Raw genomic sequence first — 24,531 nt, forward strand, 5'->3', positions numbered from 1 at the left:
GGTGCCAGTTCCAGTGCCCGAGCCTGTGGTGCCAGTTCCAGTGCCCGAGCCGGTGGTGCCAGTTCCAGTGCCCGAGCCGGTGGTGCCAGTTCCAGTGCCCGAGCCGGTGGTGCCAGTTCCAGTGCCCGAGCCGGTGGTGCCAGTTCCAGTGCCCGAGCCGGTGGTGCCAGCTCCAGTGCCCGAGCCGGTGGTGCCAGCTCCAGTGCCCGAGCCGGTGGTGCCAGCTCCAGTGCCCGAGCCGGTGGTGCCAGCTCCAGTGCCCGAGCCGGTGGTGCCAGCTCCAGTGCCCGAGCCGGTGGTGCCAGCTCCAGTGCCCGAGCCGGTGGTGCCAGCTCCAGTGCCCGAGCCGGTGGTGCCAGCTCCAGTGCCCGAGCCGGTGGTGCCAGCTCCAGTGCCCGAGCCGGTGGTGCCAGCTCCAGTGCCCGAGCCGGTGGTGCCAGCTCCAGTGCCCGAGCCGGTGGTGCCAGCTCCAGTGCCCGAGACGGTGGTGCCAGTTCCAGTGCCCGAGACGGTGGTGCCAGTTCCAGTGCCTGAGACGGTGGTGCCAGTTCCAGTGCCTGAGACGGTGGTGCCAGTTCCAGTGCCTGAGACGGTGGTGCCAGTTCCAGTGCCCGAGCCGTGGCCGCCCGAGGGGTCGTCTCCGCCGTGGCCGCCCGAGGGGTCGTCTCCGCCGTGGCCGCCCGAGGGGTCGTCTCCGCCGTGGCCGCCCGAGGGGTCGTCTCCGCCGTGGCCGCCCGAGGGGTCGTCTCCGCCGTGGCCGCCCGAGGGGTCGTCTCCGCCGTGGCCGCCCGAGGGGTCGTCTCCGCCGTGGCCGCCCGAGGGGTCGTCTCCGCCGTGGCCGCCCGAGGGGTCGTCTCCGCCCCGGCCGCCCGAGGGGTCGTCTCCGCCCCGGCCGCCCGAGGGGTCGTCTCCGCCCCGGCCGCCCGAGGGGTCGTCTCCGCCCCGGCCGCCCGAGGGGTCGTCTCCGCCCCGGCCGCCCGAGGGGTCGTCTCCGCCCCGGCCGCCCGAGGGGTCGTCTCCGCCCCGGCCGCCCGAGGGGTCGTCTCCGCCCCGGCCGCCCGAGGGGTCGTCTCCGCCCTGGCCGCCCGAGGGGTCGTCTCCGCCCTGGCCGCCCGAGGGGTCGTCTCCGCCCTGGACTCCCGAACTTTGTGTCCCGCCCTGGATTTCTGAACTGTCCATTCCCCTTGTCCCGCCCTGGTCTGTCCCTCCCGTCCCGCCCTGGTCTGTCCCTCCCGTCCCGTCCGAGTCTTGTGGAGCGTCTGGTAGCCGCTCCTTAAGGAGGGGGTAATGTCACATGTCTGTCCAGTCTTGTGCTGCACATGGGTGTTTGTTGTTTTGTGCCATGTGCTCTCCTGTCTATTGTCTAGCCCCTCCCATCTTGTTATGTGATTATTGGTTAATTTGTCCCACCTGTCTGTCTCGTTACCCTCCTTTGTTTGTTCCCCTATTTAGCCTCCTTGTGTTTGTAGTCTTGGGCTGGTTCGTTGTCCGAGTTCCCTGTCTTTGTTCCTGTCTGTTGATTATCTGAGTTCTGAGTTTTCTGTATTTTTGTCTGTGTTTGTTAATTAAATCTCCTCTGCACTTGAATCCTCGTCTCTCGCTCACTCGCCCCGTGACACAACCGATGTACACTCAACAGTTAGAGAATACCCATTGTGCACCATGAGAGTCACACCGAATGAAATCCCCCGTCTCACCAGAAGAAGGCACCCGCAGCTGAATCCTCAATCCATCCATCCACTGCTGGTCTAATGTGGATACAGCGTAATATCACACAGGTTACAGGTATAAATTCCTTTTTAATTATTAAATTGTTTAATTAAGGTTTATACATATCGTTTCCATGACAGAGTTTAACATACATATTTTCATTACTACTGGAGCTACCATTAAACAGCAAGCGCAAACTATACAAAAGTGCCAGCCCTTCCAGCACGCTGTGTTCGAATTCGCTCACTAGTTTTCATTCACTCCTTCAAATGATAGTGAATAAGGGTATAGGGCCATTTAGAACACAGCTTAGTTGTCCACCCTTAAAATGAGCCCTGGATATTTATATAGTTTTATAATGCAGTCGTCACTCCTGAATCTAATGCTGTGTGAACGTTGACTATGTTCGTAGTCCAAACTGGGTTCCCCAGGGGGCCACAAGGGGGTGCTAAGGGGTCCAAAAAAAGATATTACAAATTGTTTTAGGGCTGTTAAAATTAATGAGATATTAGTGTCAGCCTCACTCCATTTGCTAAACATCAGATGCATATGGTACACTGAACTGGAAAAACTTTAATGCTTGTTCTCAGAACTCTCCTGTCAATATGAAGTGTGTAAGGTTGCGTTATTGTTATTCTGTTATTGTAGGCTAGCATCATTTACCTGCCCCTATATGACACACTGAACAAAACTAACTGTTATTGGTCACTTTACATGTCAGTCAGATGTCCTCTGCCTACCTAAGTGGGGAGTCTTTCGCCAACTGACGCGCCTATAGAGCTCAGACCAGTCAAAGCCAAAGCCAGAGTGACCAGTATGCTGTCAGTCAAAGGTCAGGCCATGTGAGACTAACCATATATCGGTAACTTAACAGTATTTTATTCTAATACAGAAGTGTAATTTTGAGAAAAAGCATTCAGTGTTATTCTCACATAGCTGTCAATTTAATTAAGAAAGTACAGTAAATACTTTCCAGATAGTATTTTAACAATGCAAAAATACACAAATATTCCTTTATCATCATCATCCCATACATGTGCACTGGTGAAAGCACCAGCAGAGATGAAACACCATCAATGCTAAAAGGTTAAATTAGGGAACACAATTCAGAAATTGCCAGCTGTGGGCTGCTGGTTGAGAAACGCTTGTTTAGCTGCTGACTCTGCATTAAAGTTGAGTTCAAAAGAGAGTAGGATTCCCACTTCAGAGTGGGATAATTTAGATATGAGTTAGTATCACGTACAGAAAGACTGGATAGACTGGTGGATAAAAAAGGAATGTTGCAATAAATACTAAATGCACCTTATAGAGAGAATAATTTAAGACACACATTTTCAAACACAGTAAAGAACCCCAGGAGAGGTTTACAGCTGTCATCAACATCTCTTCTGCTCTAGGGATCATGCTCAATGAAGCCAAGACCACAGAGGAAACACACACACATAATCACATATTCATTGATCACTGGGACTTGCTGTGTTCTCTGTCCTCTCTCTACTGACATAAAGGTCAATAACAACAAATAAAGAGCAGTAGTGTAGAAACAAACAGAGTGCGTTAAAAAAATAGCTTGCGTTAAAGATGCTATAGTGGAATAGAAACAAAAATAAATTGCTAAGCTAAGACGACATCAGTAAAATGAAGTGTCACAATGCAATGCGATGTCAGTTCCTCCAGAAACCTTCCTCCACTCCAACCTGCCCTATTACATCCTAGTGGTAAGAGTAGTACAAATTACACCATCATACAAATAAAGTTTAATGAATAAATTGATCTCACTGCCATTTTGAGAGCATATTTTCAGGTTTATTGAGTCTGCAAACACTAGTGTTAAAGAGATTATGACATGAGAAATCAAATTTGCCTTGATCTTTCGACATATAAGAGGAATTTTTAATGGTACAAAGTTTAAAGCCTCCTCATTATAAACAAAGAATTTATTTAATCAAGCTCTATGTATATTGTGGTATTTGTGATGTCACATGGGCAAATACATTTCCATATGTCTGCACCCAGAGCAAGACACTGACAATTAGTTTTACATCATCGCACCCTAAGCACTGCTTACTGGCATTCAGACGCTTAAAGGAGAACTCCGGTCAATTTTACATTTTTTTGTAAATTTGGAGTGCTGTTAGTACAGAGAACAACGACAAAAATCGGTGTTGCCTACACCGTGTTATCCTCTTTTTAAAATTTGCACCCTGTTGACTTCAATGGGGCAAGTTTTAAACCTGCTTTTAGCCTCTTAACATCCTTGATGTGTCATTACAAGTGCACAGCTAATGTGAGTGATTCCTTCAGAGTGATCACGGGTGAATCTGACTGCAGTAGATGTGAAAGATATGAATAAAAATGATGTTAATTCAGCCAGCACATACCTGTATTTTCTTCCTGTTTTCGGTCAAAGTCCACAGTAGTCGACTGTCGAGTTCACGCACATAGGTTTAGTACCTATGATCACGCGCGTGAACTCGACAATCGACTACTGTGGACTTCGACTTGATTAATATCTTTCACATGTACTGCAGTCAGATTCACCCGTGTTAACTCTAAGGAATCACTCACATGGTTGTGCACTTGTAATGACACATCAAGGATATTAAGAGGCTAAAAGCAGGTTTAATTAATACTTGCCCCATTGAAGTCAACAGGGTGCAAATTTTAAAAAGAGGATAACACGGTGTAGGCAACACCGATTTTTGTCGTTGTTATCTGTACTGACAGCACTCCAAATTTACAAAAAAATGAGCTCAATGTTAAAATTGACCGGAGTTCTCCTTTAACGGCACACACACCAGATGCAAGCGCCACGTCACGTCAAAAGCAAATAGAACCCATCATAATCACTGACGCTGTCTACACTGAATGCAATATACAGAGACCATTTACTTTACTACACGTACTTGAGTCTGCCGACAAGAGGACAAATGGAAATTCAAAGAATAAATAAAAAGTAAATAGAAGCATAAAGGAAAGTTTTGACATGTCCTGTTTAAAAAGCTTGTTTGCATCTCTGTACAGTCTTCAGAATAATACCAGTAATGATACTCAGGAACAACTGGATGGTTTATTTTTAATGGCATCCTGGATCACGTCTGAGGATTATATGATTACACAGAGAATTTGACCGTAGATTGTTTTGAAAAGGAAGCACAGTGTAATGGAGAGTTTGTAAAGAGACTTTGGTTGACAGATGTAGCAGTCAGCTATATTGGATCTGACAGCAGCTGCATCGCAAATCATAAGTAAACGATTTTATGATGCTTTTTCTGTCAATTACGTTTCATATGGATAATATTTTCAAAACACTTACTTGCATGCAATAGCGAGTGGGTGTTGATACTGTTTCCTATGCAATGAATGACGTCAGCCACTCATAACAGTGGCCGTTTCCTGACAAGCCTTAAAGGAGCCGCCAATTAAAAATGTATTATTTTAGACAGGGTCAGAATGAAGGTTTTTCCACATATATATTTGTTTTTTGTGCAAAAAACTTTATTAACATTATAAATGAACATCAAGGAACATTGAATTAAAATAATAAAAAACAAATCCACGCCATGACCCCTTTAACTGAGAGTGCTATCATGAATTTTTAAGGTGCCTCTCTAGGTATTTTTGATGTCTTTCTTTTTACATTATACATTACATTTATGCATTTGGCAGACGCTTTCATCCAAAGCGACTAACATCGCATTTCAAGGTACACAGTTAAATTCTTATCAGTTGTTGCTTTTCCTGGGAATCGAACCCATTACCTTGGCGTTGCTAGCGCCAACACTCTACTGTTTGAGCTACAGAAAGGCTACAATGTATGCACCCTGATGGCCCAGATTCTGCACCTTCAATATACATGTAACAACCACAGACCTTTAATAACAGGACAATTTAATATATCAAGAAAACATCCAGAAACTAATGCTGTCAATTTAATTTAGTGTGATTAATTATTCAAAATAATAATGTAATAAAAATATGCAATTATTCATGCCCCTGACAATGTAATAGGGAATTTTTCTACCATCTGAGCAATTCAAGCTTGAAGTACCACCTTCATGTTTTTGTAAGTACATATAGATCGATCATTAAAAAATAGCTCAGACAGACCGATAAACTGTGATGTTTTAAAGGGACAGTTCAGCCAAAAAAGAACATTCTGTTATCATTTACTTGCCCTTATGTCATTCTAAAGAAAAGAAGATATTTTTGGAAGGAAGGTTTGGAATGACATGATGGCGAGTAAATGATGACAGAATTTACATTTTGGCTACTCTATCCATTTGTGTTCAATGCTATTAAAGTAAATCAGATGTTATTAAAGTAAATCAGCCACATTTTGTAAGGTGACTGCCTATTCAATGATTTTCTGATCTGCCATATTAATGTAACAAATCTTTATTAGGGGGCTTTTCACAGCAAATATTGATAGATGTGATTTATTGTTATTAGTTTAGTAAAATTTTATTCGATAACCCTCCATCAACAGCCCTGCCAGAAACTCTATCATATAATGTTTCATATAATGTCTAAAAAGACAGTATCTGTGTTCTAATTTATTCAAGCAAATAAACTACTTCATAACTGAGCTACCGAAAGGTTTTCACACACTTTTCTTCGATGCTGCAGATGATGTTCGCCTTTAACCCGACAAATGGGAAGCCGCATTGCCTGAACTGAACATAAATCTCCAGTTTAATTCGATTTATCTGTTCCTTGTGTCTTTGAATTCAGACCGCTCCATCATTACGTCAGTGCATAATTTATGAGTTGAACAACAATTAAAACATCAACACGGAAAACTCTACATAATTTATGCAATGGCTGGAAGAGAAAGACTGTCTGTCTGGTTAATGATGGACTGGACTTTGAAGTCTGGTATTCGGCAGCTCTGAATATAATGAATAAATTAAGATAAATTTTTACTAATTCAATTCATTTATTCTAGAACATAGATTTTTTTTTTAGGACAGTCATCTGTGTTACTGAAACATATTCCTGCATGAGAGGTATGAGAGTGGAGTGGCCATTCTCACCAACTGTTCCGGACAAACACCATGTGTTAATTTAAAGGCAACTCAAGTGAGTCTTTTTCATGAAATAAAAAGAACTCCCAGGTGGGATGAGTAATATGATATCCTTATGACTCAAATAACTGTACGAAAAAGGGCATGAAGATGTTTGAAGTACCATCGTGAATTGGAAAAAGGATGAAACAGTACACTGTAATTTTGCCTTCCTGCCATAAAGAAATTTCCAGATGGCCATAGAGGTACCCTACCTGCCCAAACACATGTCAAGCACAGTCTTGAGCCTTTTCTTTCAAAACATATTCTTTATCTCCTCTAGTGCACATTTATGCCATGTTTGCCTGCATGTAACATGGGTTGTGTTAAATGCTGTAGCTCTAGCTGGGAAAAAGACAGTGTTTAGCATTCCACCTGGTCATTAGGCAGCTGTGCAACTGATATATTCTGTGCCCAAATGTAAAATTAATGCCAACCTCGTATCAACCTCAGACAGACAGGCTAATGAGAGCATTGGAACAAACATGGCATCAATTATTCCATATGCAGCACTATATTTTTAGCTCCATCTTCTTTTCACACTTCAGTGGTCTCAATTTTAAACACTAATATAAAAAACTGAAACAACAACGTTTCTCTCACGATAGACGGGTAATTTAGCCTAACTTTGCCTATAACCCAGAAAGGTTTATAAAGACCCAAACAAAGCAAAACAAACAAAGACCTGGCTGGCGGTCATTATACAGTCAGGGTTAGTTGCTAATAAGTGGATAGTGTGAGGCAATTAGCACATGGTCCAGAAATGCCCTCAGCAGGCCTAATTAAGTCATCTCTAAGTTCACTGCTAGGGCAATGGACTCTCTTATCAAACCCAAGAGGACAGCAGAAACCAACACAAGAGAGAGATCCAGGCACAAACAATGGTAATTTCTTAATGATGTACTCGCTTTGAACTTTTGTTTCTTGGATTGTAAAATTGCATGCTTTAAAAAGAACAAAGGAGCTTATTTACGTCTTACAACCGTTTCCTTTCCAGAAGGTACCTTTTGGTTAGTGTTTTACTTTAAAGCTCGCTGAGAGTCAAAGCCTGTTGAGTGAAATATTTTACAATGAGGGTCAGCTGTGGTCTGCTGATGGTCAGTTTTAATGTTTTGAACTGTGGTTTAGTGGTGAAGGAAAGGATAAAAGAAGCTCTCTTTTCACTAGCATCTGCTCATGCCTTATGTTCTTCCTCTTTACCTGAGCTCTGTCTTCCTGGACAACTGTGTTAAAGGCCGGCCAGACAGCAGCCCCCACTGGCATCTCGCTTTCTCTCTTCTGAGCTGTATGCCACTTAGTCCATGTGTCGAAGCTGCGCTCTCTCTCTTTTACTTCCTCTCTCACTCAGGAAATTGTTCATATGCATCTTTATTTTGATTAATCATTCATGCTGTATAAGATGACTCTCTCTCTCTCTCTCTCTCTCTCTCTCTCTCTCTCTCTCTCTCTCTCTCTCTCTCTCTCTCTCTCTCTCTCTCTCTCTCTCTCTCTCTCTCTCTCTCTCTCTCTATATATATATATATATAGAATAATTTCATCTATGTAACCATTTAAATCAGTACATTTGATCAAACACATTTGTGATCAAGTACATTTGAGCAGTCACGTTAATTTACCATTTTTTCTTTCAAAACGTGACGTCTACTGGCAATATCTAGCAATGCTTATTTCCGTTGTTTGTACAGAATAAGCAGCAGAAGTGGTCATAGACAAGAAATGCCATTTTATACCATCATACTGTTAACCTTTTTTTAGTCATTCCAGCCCTATACAGCAAGAACCACTGCAGTTAATAACCACCCTGAAAATTGTAATAAATAAATAAATACAAATTATAACTAATTACTAGCATTTTAAATTAGCATATCTGACAAATCATTTGCAATTTGGAAACCCAGATATTCATATGCAGTAGCTAAAGGAGTATTTCCTAATCTTAGCTGAAGATCATATTAAATACATTCTAAAGTTATTTTACAATTTATTTTTTATTTTTTAATTTTTTTGAGAATAAATTGATATGTTCGAAGATGTATAGAGAATCTAAATTTGGAAGTAAAAAAAGTAAAGCAAACTGTACATACTGTAAAGTACATGTCTAGACATACAATTTAAAACTTCAATTGTTATGCATTTAGCAGCACAACCTATACGATTAACAATATTTTGTTCCCCCACAAAATGCACACATGTGGTTGAAGAGTGATAAAGCTTAACTTGATCTGACTAAGGCAAGCATTTAATATTTTCCACAAGAAATCTTTAAATTTGGCATAAAATAAATAAATAGAAAAGCTTGAAAAGATTATCTGGGGAATCCCAAGGGAGAATCACATGAATAACAAATTTACTGTTGTCATCTTAAATTTGCCACAAGGGAATTTGTGGAATGGGAATAATCCATCATTATTAAAAAACTTGCTCCTACTGCGACTGAAGTCTTTTGTCTCAGAGTCTGTATGGTTTGAACCGTTTTAACCAAAATTTGATCGGAAAGAAAAATCTCGTGTCACTTACCTCCAAACGGAACTCTCCAGAACTTTGTTGGAGTCAGCATGGTAATATTTAGTGAGGATGAGGATGACCTATAAAGAGAAAAAAAGTGTCATTAAACATTAATTGAAATATTTTCACAATTGTTATCACATATTAAAAAAATATAGTGCTGTCCAAAAATTCCATAAAAAAAATGTATGTGAGATGGAGCAATTTGAACACATTCAGAATGCTTTTTAGTCTGGCAAAGACTCTCTTTGCTGGAAAATGTTATTCAGACATACACAGAGACATGATGTGTTTGTGGTATTAAAAACGACATATGCTAACCTCATTTGACAGATCCATCAAACTTTAACCACTTGCTGGACATCATCTTCCTAACTTATGCTAATAACTTTACTGTTTTTTTTCTTATAGGACTGACTGCACTGCAAGCAGTTGCTATAGTATTGATGAACGCATCGGCATGATGCCAAGTTACTGTCTTCAACTGGCAGCAAGTAGTTAGCAGTAAAGAGCTGACAGAAGTTGTTGGCCTGTGATGCATTTGCAATCAAACATAGATAACTTAAAGGAGAACTCCGGTCAATTTTAACATTGAGCTCATTTTTTTGTACATTTGGAGTGCTGTCAATACAGAGAACAACGAGTTCTCGCGCATAGGTTTAGTTACCTATGATCACGCGCGTGAACTCGGCAATCGATTACTTTGGACTTCAACTGAAAACAGGATGTAAACACAGGTATTTGCGCTGGCTTAAATAACATCATTTTTATACATATCTTTCACATCTACTGCAGTCAGATTCACTCGTGTTCACTCTGAAGGAATCACTCACATTTTCTGTGCACTTGTAATGACACATCAAGGATGTTAAGAGGCTAAAAGCAGGTTTAGTACTTGCCCCATTGAAGTCAACAGGGTGCAAATTTTAAAAAGAGGATAACACGGTGTAGGCAACACCGATTTTTGTCGTTGTTCTCTGTATTGACAGCACTCCAAATGTACAAAAAAATGAGCTCAATGTTAAAATTGACCGGAGTTCTCCTTTAAAGTGACGACCAATAGATTGGAATTTTATCTAAAACAGGTTACCAATTTTAAAACCTGTAACTTCATAACAATATAATACTTTCATAACTGGTTTGGATTAGAATCGTCACTAAAGTGCCAGCTGGTGATGATGAAGATCAGATTAAAGTCAGATTTTGTGATGACATCACCAAAGTGCATTTTTTAAATATATTTTCTTCATGAGGTGTTTCTCATAAAACGAGTGTAATAAAATTGTATTGAAAATCACATGAAATAACGCAAGTAGGGTGACAACAGTATTAACAAGCAGTATATGTATATGTATTGCTAATCCATACATACATCAGTTGCATTTTAGTATGTTTTAATCCAAACATGAATGATAGCTCTGAAAAAGCACTTAATGACATCTTGATAATTATAATTTATGTTGTAGGCTTTCTCTATGTATTTTTGTGTTGTGGGATTTTAGCAAGCGCAAAGGTAGCTCCACCAAAAGATTCTTTCTGCAATGTGATTCTACTTGCCTTGAAGTATTTTCACAATGAAACCACTATTTCTCTATAAAACTGGTTTCATTTCCAGTACTTACTATGTTTGTGTAAAGGACGCAAAATGCTTTATATTTTGTGCATTAAGATTTTGTGAATTAAAAGGAAATACCTCACAGACACGTGTGTGCACACATGCAATGCCTTCCTCTGGTTGAGGTATAAAAGCCAGGGTCAGGTGTATCCCTTAAAGTCAATCCTATCTTTTATTTATGGACGCCTGAGTTTGCAGTAACAAATCAGTAGAATGTGAGTGAAGGAGGATGACTTGTGTCTGTGTGTCTCCTTTATCTTCTCTGCTGCCTCACACACTGGGTCTCTGACAGCAAAGCCCACTGGAAAAGCATCACCAGGAAAAAGGGTCAGAGAGATTCAGGGCCTTGGCAGGGTGACTGACAGGTCGGTATTGGAATGTGGAAGGAAGCCTGTGGACCGGGCCAGCCTTGGGCATTGCTCAGGGGATCGACTGATAGGGTTATTGTCCTGAGCTTGTCCCTCTCTCTGTAGACGACCAGGGGCCAAAAAGCAAAGGTTTTTTAATAGCATGGAGTGTATGGGCGAAAAGCTATTTTAAGCTTTTACAGTGATTTATAGCAGGATTCAAACTGAACTGCTGTACCCAAAGCCAGTTCATTAAAAAATAAATTATTCCTGCAGTCACTTCAATATATTTTTCAAAAGTGCCTTCAATCAAGCCGGAATGAATTTTTTTTTTTTTTTTTTTCATTGAAATCAAAGATTCAGTATTTAATGCACTTTACAAGAAGTTTTGTAGGCCAAATATTTTTTGTTCTAATACATTTTTTATTTAAATAAACTTAAATGAACTTTTTTAGTATAGTTTAGTAATATAAGTGAGCTTGAGCACAAAAGTCAGTGTAATCATTCTTTAAGGTTCCACATTCATAATCATTCATAGCATAAATAATAATACAAAAAATAATACATTACCGTTCAAAGGTTTGGGGTCGGTATGATTATTTAAAGTTTTTGAAAGAAGTCTTTTATGCTCACCAAGGCTGAATTGATCAAATCGAAAATATGGTGAAAACATAAATCTTGCTAAATAATTTTTATTTAATTTAAAACATTTTTTGAAATGTAATTTATTCTTGTGATGGTAAAGATGAATTTTCAGCATCATTACTCCAGTCTTCAGTGTCACATGATCCTTCAGAAATCATTCTAATACGCTGAGTTGCTGCTCAAAAAACATTTCTTATTACTATCAACGGTGAAAACAGTTGTGCTGCTTAATATGTTTAATTGTTTTTGATGAATCCCCAGAGATAAACAAACCAAATCAATAATTTTGTCTTTACTGTAATTGTGCAAATAGTATGTGTGAATCAACACTGTAATGTTTGTTTGGTTTGTTTGTGAGCAATCTGACCTTTATTGAAACTGTTAAAACAGAGTCTGCTTCTTGTGTTTTACTATTCCACATATCGTGTTCTTTTCCTTTCTCTCTCTCTCTGTCTGGTCCTGTTCTCTTTGTCTATCATCAACTTCCATCATCCAAACAAATCTGAAAAGCATCTCAGGCATCAGGCACCCCAAACACCCTCTTGGCAATTCATGCCATAATTTGTCAAGAATATAACTATTTACCAGATGTGATCTGTAACTAATTTAAAGAACCTTTCTCTCTGGGAATACTGAAGAAAATTAGGCTTACTGTTACTGCAAACACAGCTGTATCTGGAAGAATAACCAAGAAAATTTTTCTACGTATGATTTTTGAAGGCCTGTGATGAATAAAACATTCATCAAACAGTGGATAGGCGGCCTACATTCACCCATCAAGCCAGTTGGATTTGTGCTTGAATTTGCCCTATTCATCAACACAGACACCATTATGACAATTTCTTTGAACTAATTAAGCTGAAGCTAATCAAACGTATTAGTTAGCCGCAGAACATTGCAGCTCTTTCGGCATCAGGCTACACAGCGAACAGTCTTCCCAGTCTACCCAGGGGGTCAAGTGCCCCCGCACAGGCGTCAGATGGTGGCCTTTGGAAAGAATCTGTCTGCACCCAGCTGTCTGCAGCACAACGCTAATGAACCACTGGAAACAAAGCCTTTCACTCAGAAAAGAACAACTGATGATCAGCAGCTTAGAGCAAAGCCCACTGAACTCATTACTGACATCAGCATGCAGAGAATAATCTTCACATCATTTAGTTTGAGCAATAACAAAGCTGACATCAGCTGAGAATGATGGGAAGTGACTTAATACACACACTCTGGTGGCAGCCTCTCAGTTTATCAGTTTATCAAGTGGAAGAGAGAGCAGACGAAAAGATGAAGAGGGAGAAAAACAACAGTAAAGTCTACACATGCTATTGAGAGTGATCCAGAACACAAAAAGTACAATTATGGAATATATTTTAAATAGAGATTGACCAATATTAAATTTCTGGCTGATATTTAAATTCTGTTTTGAGACACTGAAAATATCAATAATTTTAATTGCATTAGGTGGTTTTAGGTATCACCGCATTAAAATGTACAGTATAAAATGGATATTCCTTTTGAGATTAGCTAAAGATCACATTTGCCTGTGTAATTAAATAATTTGTTTTTAAGATTAACTTTGAGTGAGTGTTAAATGACACATCTGAGTGTAACAGATTATCAAAAGGGGAAAAAAGTAGGGTGGGACTTGGTTCTATGCATCAGTTGTTGACTGGATTTTGAGATATGGCTGTTGCACTCAAAGACGAATGGGTGAATTGTTCAGAATAAGTTTTATAACATGCATTTACAAAATAAAATGAATGAATTTTCATTTCATGCCAACTTTTAAGGGGGGGTACAATGGTATTTCATGTATTCAGAGTTGTTTACAGTGTTAAAGAGATGGATTCTCATGCTTAACATGGCCAAAGTTTTTTAAAAATATTTTGGACGAATAACGGAGAATTTCTGTGCCGAAAATCTTACTTCCGGGTTGGTACAAGTTTCGGCTGTTTTTTTTTTGACCGTGGATCTAATGACGTAGACCAGAGTGGAACTCCTTATATGAGCATTTCTCCCGGAAAAGCGGGACCGCGCACCTCAACGCACTTCAACAGGAAATCATCGGCAGCGCTGCATAGTGTCTCCAAAGTGTTTTTGGTGAGGGAAAGCTTACCAAAGAACCCAGCGTTAGGAACAGTGGATGCAGAAACGAGTTGTGTAGACTGTTTGTTCCCTGCATTTCGACGATGAATGTTTTATAAACAAAGCCCAGATCGACGGATTCTCTCTATGGCTCTGGCTTCGCCCACACGGCCCGCCTCCAGACGCTCGTTTTTTTCCGGAAAGACTTGGTACAGCCTATTTTCTCTTATAAATATAATAAAACTGAAGACTTTTTGGAGATATGAAGGATGCAATACTACTCTATAGGTACTCAAGATTAACAGGAGATTGAGTGAAAATGAGCATTTCACCCCCCTTTAAAATATCTAATGTTGCCCAATAACCAATATAATATCAATACATCATTTATATAAGAAAATGTCAACTTTCCAGTGGATTAATGAGAGCAGAAGCTGCACAGGGTGAAAAGGGAAAAAGTGTGATTGTAAAATCAGTTCTCTTCTATACACACCACTTGAGACGGTACAATATGCTCAACAACGGCACTATGTGCGCTTCAAAAAAGGATAAAGGAAAGATTGGAGCTTTTTCTCAAACCTCAGCAGAGATCCCTGGGATTTGTCACTATCACTGTCCTGCATAAAAGCAGATAAATGCCTTGAGCATTACACACACACAGATTTGGCTTGCCAAGATACAAAAAGTATAAAAGCGCCTCTTCTACCCTTCCAGCAGCGGCGCAGAAGCCTTTGCGCATAAATCATTTATCCATAAGTCAAAATGTTTTTTTCTTTAGTGACATGAAAAAGCTGTCACTAAAGAAAAGGCAGGTCTACAGTTTGTCTCTCCATCTGTTCTGTTGTGAGACGAGGGGTCACAGTTCTTCTGGGGGGAGAACGATTTCTGCTGCTGTGAGTAATGGCGATAGAAGCAGGAGGATAGGTAGCCATCAATCAGTCCACCGCACAGCAACAGACAGGCTCTCTAACGGAGACCTTCGGAGGGAAAGAGCTGTGATCCCAGTGCATTCATACCAACACACTGGCCCTCATCCCAGAATATCAGCTTGGCAAACTGGTTTTAGCTACATCTAAATCTTAGTCTAGAAATATCTGCAGTACATCACATGCTGGGAAAAAAATGCAATTTGCTTGAAAGACAGCAAGTACAGTGCCTCCACATCAGGCTTCTGCAGGGTGTCTTTTATGGACACCATAAATCTGGTACTAATTAGAGGGCGAGACAGAGTGCAGAATCATAAATAAAAAAGATGATATAAATTAGGGAAGCAATATTTGCTCTTACTGACTACATTTTATTGAAGATATTAGAGTTTTCTGTCGATTCTTTGGATGTGTTGATGTTAATGTTGTTTTGCCCTTGAAAAAAAAGACACATCTGAAAAGATTCTAACCTTGTTAAAAGGAGAGTCTTTGAATAAATGATGTTTCTGTAGGGATGCATTCAAATAGGACACAAGGGGGGCCACTGATGAACCGCCTGACTTTCCCATGTCTGTCTGCGGTTGTGTTTCCTCCTCCTACTGGCTATGTTGCATGTTTCATTCTCTCATGCCTGAAGTGCTTCAAAACCCAAAGAGGAAAGAGAGGACAATCCTTCAAAAAAGCGCACGTTTTTCCCTGAAATTTGCTCCAAAAAATGCCAAGAAAAAGCTCTCTATTTGTAGCTTTGGGAGAATGCCATTTCTCAACCAGTTGGTGACATTTATTAGGGAAAAGTCAACCAGCCTGTGACGAGCCTTGAATGAACAAACACAATGCCACAAGAGGCACCATTGAAAAAAGCACCATGGCAAACATACCACATGTGAACTGTGACTGCACAGAGCACTGGCTTCAGTTGACTATTCGACATTCCAATGAACTTGGCGTTTCATTGAAGGGCAGTAAATCAAGTGATAGAGGGAAAATAATTCACCAAGTCTGTACTGAAAGTCATTCTTATAAAGCCAGACATGGAAATGAATCACTCTGCAAAAATGTACGATCCCTCAACTAACACGTCGGATGCAGTGAGACCACACGCATACAAAAAGATACATAGAAAGGCATTCACAATTAAAATGACTGCATCTTGTCTCTCAAATTAACGACTGATCGGTTCGAATGGGGATACCAATGAATGATGAACAAGTCTAATTTATGTTCCTCAGCATTAACTGGAGAGAAATCCAGTTTAAAATGTGACACATGCTGATCTACAGTATCCTAGGCTGATTGATTAGGTAATCTCAGGAATTTGAGATTATGAGAGGATTACTGTAAAGATGTGTCTGTAGAAAACGATCTGCTTTGGTCAAGGAGGTCCACTAATCAAAAGCATGCAGGCAATGTTTAATAACAAAAGAAACTGACAAGAATATTAACATAATGTCACACTTTACATTGTAGAGTTCATGTTAAAGTATAATTAGACATGTAATGTGCAATTAAAATGCAATTATTTTTTGAGAATGGCCTGCAGCTACATACAGTGAGGAAAATAAGTATTTGAACACCCTGCTATTTTGAAAGTTCTCCCACTTGGAAATCATGGAGGGGTCTGAAATTGTCATCGTAGGTACATGTCCACTGTGAGAGACATAATCTAAAAAAAAAAAATCCAGAAATCACAATAAGGTTACTGTTGGTAATACACTAAGATGTCATGGTTTGAAATCATGCATGGCACGGAAGGTTCCCCTGTTTAAACCAGCACATGTCAAGGCCCGTCTTAAGTTTGCCAATGACCATTTGGATGATCCAGAGGAGTCATGGGAGAAAGTCATGTGGTCAGATGAGACCAAAATAGAACTTTTTGGTCATAATTCCACTAAACGTGTTTGAAGGAAGAAGAATGATGAGTACCATCCCAAGAACACCATCCCTACTGTGAAGCATGGGGGTGGTAGCATCATGCTTTGGGGGTGTTTATCTGCACATGGGACAGGGCGACTGCACTGTATTAAGGAGAGGATGACCGGGGCCATGTATTGCGAGATTTTGGGGAACAACCTCCTTCCCTCAGTTAGAGCATTGAAGATGGGTCGAGGCTGGGTCTTTCAACATGACAATGACCCGAAGCACACAGCCAGGATAACCAAGGAGTGGCTCTGTAAGAAGCATATCAAGGTTCTGGCGTGGCCTAGCCAGTCTCCAGACCTAAACCCAATAGAGAATCTTTGGAGGGAGCTCAAACTCTGTGTTTCTCAGCGACAGCCCAGAAACCTGACTGATCTAGAGAAGATCTGTGTGGAGGAGTGGGCCAAAATCCCTCCTGCAGTGTGTGCAAACCTGGTGAAAAACTACAGGAAACGTTTGACCTCTGTAATTGCAAACAAAGGCTTCTGTACCAAATATTAACATTGATTTTCTCAGGTGTTCAAATACTTATTTGCAGCTGTATCATACAAATAAATAGTTAGAAAACCATACATTGTGATTTCTGGATTTATTTATTTTTTATTATGTCTCTCACAGTGGACATGCACCTACGATGACAATTTCAGACCTCTCCATGATTTCTAAGTGGGAGAACTTGCAAAATAGCAGGGTGTTCAAATACTTATTTTTCTCACTGTATTTATTCTTACTGCCATAACAATTAATTACATGTATTTGCAATACAGCGACTCTGCAGTGCAAGTCCAAAATGAGCACAATGGTTGAAACTCTTTTACTCAATTTTGGTTTAAAAAAAATAATAAATAAATAAATAAATGAATTACAAGATAACTATAGCTTTATGTCCAAAGTTTGTTTTGCCATATAGCATCCACTCTGTACAGATCGTATCACATGAAGTGAACACAAAAAGGTCACACCTAATCATTTAAAAACCAGTCTCACTGGATTTTTTGTATTATTGTTTCTGACACATACCTTGTACGGCATCAACACAACATATCTTACATTTCCTAAGTACTGACTGCCAATAAATGCCCGGCATGTGTGTGACACATAAAAACAGCTGATACAGGCAAAGCAGGAAAAGAGTGACCGCAAACCCACTGTCCAGCTGTTGTTTCTTCCCAATGAATTTTTTCCCACCACTCTCTGGAAATCCAGCCAGACTGTTGAATTTGATGGTCTAACTGTGAGTGTGGTGTGCATGCGTTTGAGACCTGATTGAATGGCCTGCAGCGGTGCATTGATGAACTAAGAGGAAAAGTAGGCTTATAATGAACTCTGCAGATAGAAGATCTGGCAAGGCCTCCTGGCACGCTGACAGTGGAGGCTTTTCTCAGCCAGACACAGTGAGAGAGGCTCATAGTGGACACAGCTGTTATTACTGGCATAACAGCTGTCACCTTTGCAACACAGTAATCCTTTACTCTCAATCATGCCTTTATGTTGTGATAATTCCCAATTCCCCATATCTCTCCATTATTCTGTCTGTATCTACCCCTCCCACACCCTCAACTCTCTCTTGTTTTGATAGATTATTATCTCTGCATGGCAATAATTCCTTTTTGACGATACATTTCCATCTATATTTCTTTTTGACATTCTTTAAATTCGACATGATCCCAATATCATTCTTCCACTGAAACTGTCCTGTCTCATTATCAGCATTCAGAGCCTGAAGCATCATCCTGACAAATTTGGCAATGTTATCTGTCTTCACTTATTTGTGTACTTGTGTGGAGTGAACAGAGGGCAGATAACTTTTATCTTGGATACAAAGGACGAGTTTCCGAAGCTGTGGGACTAAACCTGGATCGAATTAAAAGGGATTGTAATACATTGTGCATAAATACTAAAGGTTCAGACTCGACAACAAAGCTTTGCGTGCTGGTTTGAAAACTGACTGTCTTAAGAAGCAGTGGAATGTGAACCCCATTCCGTCTGAGACCCCTTAAGGCGGACCGCATTAAGCTGCATGCTCCACTGAAGCGATGTGCCATGGCGCTGCTTAACAAAAATGTTTGCAGATCACCAGGTTCCAGTCAAACATATAAATTCACAAATAATGACTGGAATGGAACAATTAAAATTCAAAGAAACCATGGAAGGTCAAAGAAACAAAAACTCATGGGGTTAAAATTGTGGGTGGGACCAGAACAAGGAAGACATTAACAAAGGGAAAGAGAAACAAAGAAAGAGAAAGGATGACAGAAATGTAACAAAATAGATTATTTAAAAAATAATTAATATTCACTTAATTTAAAAAATACTAACTAAATTATGGCAAATTGGTATATGTTGATGAAGGGCTGCTTGACTTTCAATACCCATACTGACTGTAAATTCACACTTTAGTTAATCACAGTTTTTAAGATTCAATCATGCAATCATCAATCTAAAAAATGGATGTCAATCTTTAAAAGAGATGATATTCAATATAGTTATTGTTAAACCTTTAACCAGGGTGGTCCTACTGATATTTAAAGAGTACAATGAGGATAAACGCACACCTTAATTTTTTTTTTTTTTTTTTGCTTTTCAGTACTCCCATGGTGTATGATTGCAGACAGAAAAAAGTACTTTTTTATTGCACATTGATGGAGAAACAGATTCTGTGTGGAAATAAACCATAGAAGTGTTTTGTTTGTCTCTTTAAAAATCGTATAAATGTATGAGGTGGCAAGTGGACCACACACAGGGTAAAAGGCTCACCAGCATGGGGCAAAAGGTAGGCTACACATTGTTTATACAAATACCTCAGCTAAAATAATATGTTTTTAATCATATCTGAAGTTAATAATTGTTCAAAACAATAACTTTAGCAAAGTTTGCACTATTTTCTAGGGAAGCAGTATCGGGCCGATACTGAGCTCATGTAGGCTACTCGTAGCCTACTTGTAAAAATGCTGATACCAACAACCGAGACCAGGCAGCGTTTGTACACGTGTCCACTCCAGACAAAGAAACACTTACAACAGAGTATAATGGGGATAAAAAAGAAGGCTGTCTATGAAGTAAATGTATCTTATAAGTGGAATATTAGGAACACCTATAGCGGTGGTGCACGAGCTGATAAGAGAAAAATGTGCAATGGATTGAGCGCGCAGCGGCACAGACGCACGAGCTGGACGAGCGCATCCCTTTTTCACAGACATCAATGAAAAGAGTGTAGTTCAGTCGGATATCAATGGCAAAGAAAGTAAAACGAGGCATGTATCTTATTAACGTTAACGAGAGAGAGAGAGAGAGAGAGAGAGAGAGAGAGAGAGAGAGAGAGAGAGAGAGAGAGAGAGAGAGAGAGAGAGAGAGAGAGAGAGAACTTCTGTTGAATGCTTTTGATTGCTGATCGTTCACTCAGCACGTGTTATTTAGATTAAAACTAAATTGTATATGTAAGTAAAACATGAACTGTTACCTGTTTGTGTATAACGAGTAATGTGTAACTACATTTTTACTTACAGGGTGTTTGCAGGCCAAGAAGTGTCACATACAAGAAGTTCCAACACAAACATCCAAAGCGCGCGCCCTTAAAAACCAACGTATCAGACAGCGGGCGAATACTGAATTGAATTGTCTTTTATGTCTTGCGCTTGAACGGACGAATTCACACAAAATTATGTAAAAACGTCTGTCTTGGCAAGTATCCAAGTAAACATAGTCGGTTACATCTCAAGTGAAAGTAGACAGTATATTCAAATGGAGTGCGTGTGTTCGGTCTTAAAGGGGCAGCAGTCTAATAAACCTGCTGCTGTGTTTTAATGTTCAAACATTGTTTAATGTTCAATCAAACAAAGGACAAATAAATGACTCACTGCTCTTGACTAAATAAAAAGATCCATCTATATTTAATTTATACAGTAATGAATATGCAGTGGGTTTTTTTTTCACATTTGATTGATTACTGTAGTTTTTGTTGTAGTATCAAAATTGGAATAAATAATTGATATTTCACTTGTGTCTAAACATTTGTACCACTGACCCAACAAAACATTGAATGAGATCCCATAATAATTGAATATAGCTTTACAGTAGTAACAAATAAATATGATGTTTTATTATATGATTGTCACAATATCAACCTGTTAGCACTCAGTTTGCACCATTTCCTGCCACTAATTGTCATCATGGTTAATGATTTGATTTGTCATCACTGTCAGCTGTGTTATCGTTAATCACCTCGTTTGCCTGTGTATTTAAGTCCTGTGTTTTCAGTTCACCTTTGTCTGGTCCCATTTGCCTGTCTTCGCCTGGAATTACGCTGTGGATATTATTAAATGAACTTTTGAACTGTTCATCTTTGTCTTTAGACCTTTGTATTCAGCTCAACAGTGACAATTATATGATTAATATCACATTTTTAAACATGATGGTTTCATTATAAATATGGTGATTATTCTCTAAGCTGGACACCCAACTTGTTATATATATCTGAATCTAACCATGTCATGTCAACTAATGGAAAAGCCAGCTGTTAATTATTGTGCCATCAACAGCAGACACCATACTTTTACACATTCTTCCGTCATTGAAAAGCTGCTGCTTTAATTACCTTGAACAAAACATTAAGACCTTTGTCTCAAAATATAGACAATAATTTTATAGATTCTCATTTGCTACATAAAACTACAACATTTAAACAAATATTAAATATTAGATTAATTTAGCACAGAATCAGCTTTGCGTTGCTGTCTGCGATCACGTCAAGGATCAGCAAAATTTCCATGTGCATCATCAAAAGCGGTTAAGAAAAGTGCTGAGCTGAATTTTTTTTCCATCTAGTGGTTTAAAAGGGAATAAAGTCAAATGCGCCTGTCAGCCCCATTGTACCCTACCTGGTCCAGAAAAGCAAAAGCCAGATTTAAGACACCATTTAATCAAATTACAACCATTCCATTCAACATTCCATACAACTACCATTCAAAAGTTTGGGTTGGTAATTTTCTTTAATGTTTTTGAAAGAAGTCTCTTATGCTCACCTATAGGTTGCATTTATTTTTTTATAAAAAATACAGTAAAATAAATGTTATATGATTTTATTTTATTTTTACAATTTAAAATAACTGTTTTATATTTTAATATATTTTAAAATATATTTTTAAACATTTCAAGAAACATTTCTTATTATTATCAATGTTGAAAACAGTTGTGCTGCTTAGTTTGGGGGAAACTGTGATTTTATCAGCATTCTTTGATGAATAAAAAAATCATTTAAAATGAATAGCATTCATTTAAAATAGAAATCATTTGTAACATAATAAATGATTATTCCTGAATAAAAGTTTTCATTTCTTTTGGGTTTAACAAAAGTAATATTTAAACTGTGTGAAATATGACGGAACAAAAAAACTCATTATGCAGCTATATTTAAAAAAAAAGCTTCAGATGACATGAGAAAACACAAAACCTCTGATTTAAAAACCCACAGTGTTTGCTTTAACCTCTAATCTTTTCCAAACAAAGCAAAAGCCATTGCCTCAGTTAATGGAGTCGTCTTAGATGTGGACTGGTGATGCCTCAAGAAGTCTAGATTGGCCGTGCACATATGAAACTATTACTTTAATGTGAGCCTTTATCTGGATTAGGGGAAATTACACTGACCACTAGAAAGGAATCCATCTGATGATGAGAGAGTAATTAAGAGGGATATACTGGCCACACAAGGTTTAGAGGAGAGCAATGTAAACATGTTGAGTATAGAGAGATCTCTATAGCTCAGCCTAATGCTCTCATGGCTAATTGAATCAAGTATTGTTTGGCCTCATCACTCCATTAAACTGTGCACACGAGCTTGTCTGACTCCCAAGAGTAAAGCACCTCACTGCTGCACTCTCACCCCAAAAACTTTCCTCTCACTCAATTTTTCCTCTTCATATTCTTTCATAGCATCTGCCTGATGGTTCTCTACAAAATCATTCAATTAAATCCATTTAAGACTAATCCACATAAACAAATCATGTATTTATTAAATGTAAAGGGTATTTCTTAAAGCAATAGTTCACCCAAAAAAATAATAAAAAATTGGTCATTCCAAACTTTCTTTATTCGGCATGAACACATCCAAATATCATGCTTAGTATCATTGAACCCCAATGAATTTTACTGTATGGACCAAAAAACATGGACATTTTTCTAAATATCTTGTTTTGTTCCACAGAAAAAAAAAAAAAAATCATACACGATTGAAACAACATTAGGGTGAGTAAAGGATGATCGAATTTTTATTTTTGGTGAACTGTCCCTTTAACTTTCTTCTATTCCTACACTGTTAGAAAAATCTGTAGAAATTACAGTATTACTGGCAGCTACTTGCCAGTAACTTACTGTAGATTTAAATTGATGTTATTTACTGGCAACAATTTGCTGGCAAAAACTGTTCAAAATTAAATGAACATTAAACATTAACAAGTCTTTATCTTTACAGAATAAAACTAAAATAACATCCTCATGCAAAGCATTCTGGGAACCAAAATCTGAAGGAAAAAAACAGAAAAAGGTTGATGAAGATTTCTGGTTCCCAGAATGCTTTACATTAGATTGTTATTTTATAATTTTATTCTTTAAAGACAAAGACTTGTTAATGTTTAATGTTCATTTAACTTTGAACAAACTGTTGCCAGTAAATAACATAAATTTAAATCTACAGTAAGTTACTGGCAAACAGCTGCAAAACTACAGCAAATTTTTTACAGTGTAAAGCTAGAGATTTGGTTTATAGCTTGTTCACATTATAGCCTTATGCAATCTCCTATCATGGCCTCTATAACATATGGCAGGGAAAGAAATATGGTGATAGATATTTTTTTTAACAGGCTGGAGAATGTTTACTGGCAAGCAGTGCTTTGTAAATGTGGGACCACCCTGTAAGGTCTTTTTCCAGTATGTTTCAAGGTGGTCAGCATTTGTAAATACAAGACAAATGTTAAAAGACCAAAACAAAACCAAATATACCTACTGTAGTGTCCATGTGATAATCAATGTAATAATGTCCATTTTTAATAGGTACTTTGCTGCTTTCATTTAGTCATTTTTCTATTGTGAAAGAAAATCGTCTTAGGTAAAACAGCTCTCATTTGCTCTCATTAGAGAGAAAGGGTGGTGAGTTCTAAAAGAAGCAGCACCCATCACTGAGCTCATGCACAACAGTCTTCACACAGACTCAGAATTCATCCAGAATTCATCCTGCATCACAGCACACAAAAAGGATCAATACCCTAACAGGAACAGAGATCATGTTGTTGCAGCATGAGACACAGAAAAAAAATAACTAAGGCTTAAATCTTTTAGTTTATTTCAATAAATATTTTGGAGCAAATCTATTGTTAGTATACTTTACAGATTTCTCACTTGAAAATGAATGGCTGTCGTTCAGAATGTTGAGTAATTATCCAACAACCACCATTCAATTTTGGGGTCAGTAAGATTTAAAAAAAAAAAAAATGAATACTTTTATTCAGCAAGGCGCATTAAATTGATTAAAAGTAATAAATGCTGCTCTTTTGAAGTTTGTACGCATCAAAGAATGAAAGAAAAACCAATCATGGGTTCAACAAAAATGTTACAAAACTGAAATGTTGAAAGTTGAAAAAAAACTGTTTTCAACTGTGACAAGAAGAAGAAATGATTTTGGTCAAAAGTATTGGTCAAACAGATTATTGATCTCTACTCTAAAACTCTTT

The 24,531-nt window shown here is 38.8% G+C and overlaps 1 protein-coding gene across 4 annotated transcripts in view; it reads right to left on the reverse strand.

Annotated features, from left to right (window-relative positions):
- The window catches only part of sorcs2 (sortilin-related VPS10 domain containing receptor 2), a 212,561-nt gene that overhangs the window by 129,632 nt on the left and 58,398 nt on the right, over positions 1 to 24,531 (reverse strand). For all 4 annotated transcript variants that reach the window (XM_081358435.1, XM_081358434.1, XM_081358433.1 and 1 more), the window contains exon 2: positions 9,294 to 9,361. In XM_081358435.1, the coding sequence (XP_081214561.1) occupies positions 9,294 to 9,361 (68 nt within the window). The remainder of the gene's footprint in view (positions 1 to 9,293; positions 9,362 to 24,531) is intronic.

This window comes from Scardinius erythrophthalmus (assembly GCF_964197995.2).
Source record: "Scardinius erythrophthalmus genome assembly, chromosome: 2".
NCBI lineage: Eukaryota > Metazoa > Chordata > Actinopteri > Cypriniformes > Leuciscidae > Scardinius > Scardinius erythrophthalmus.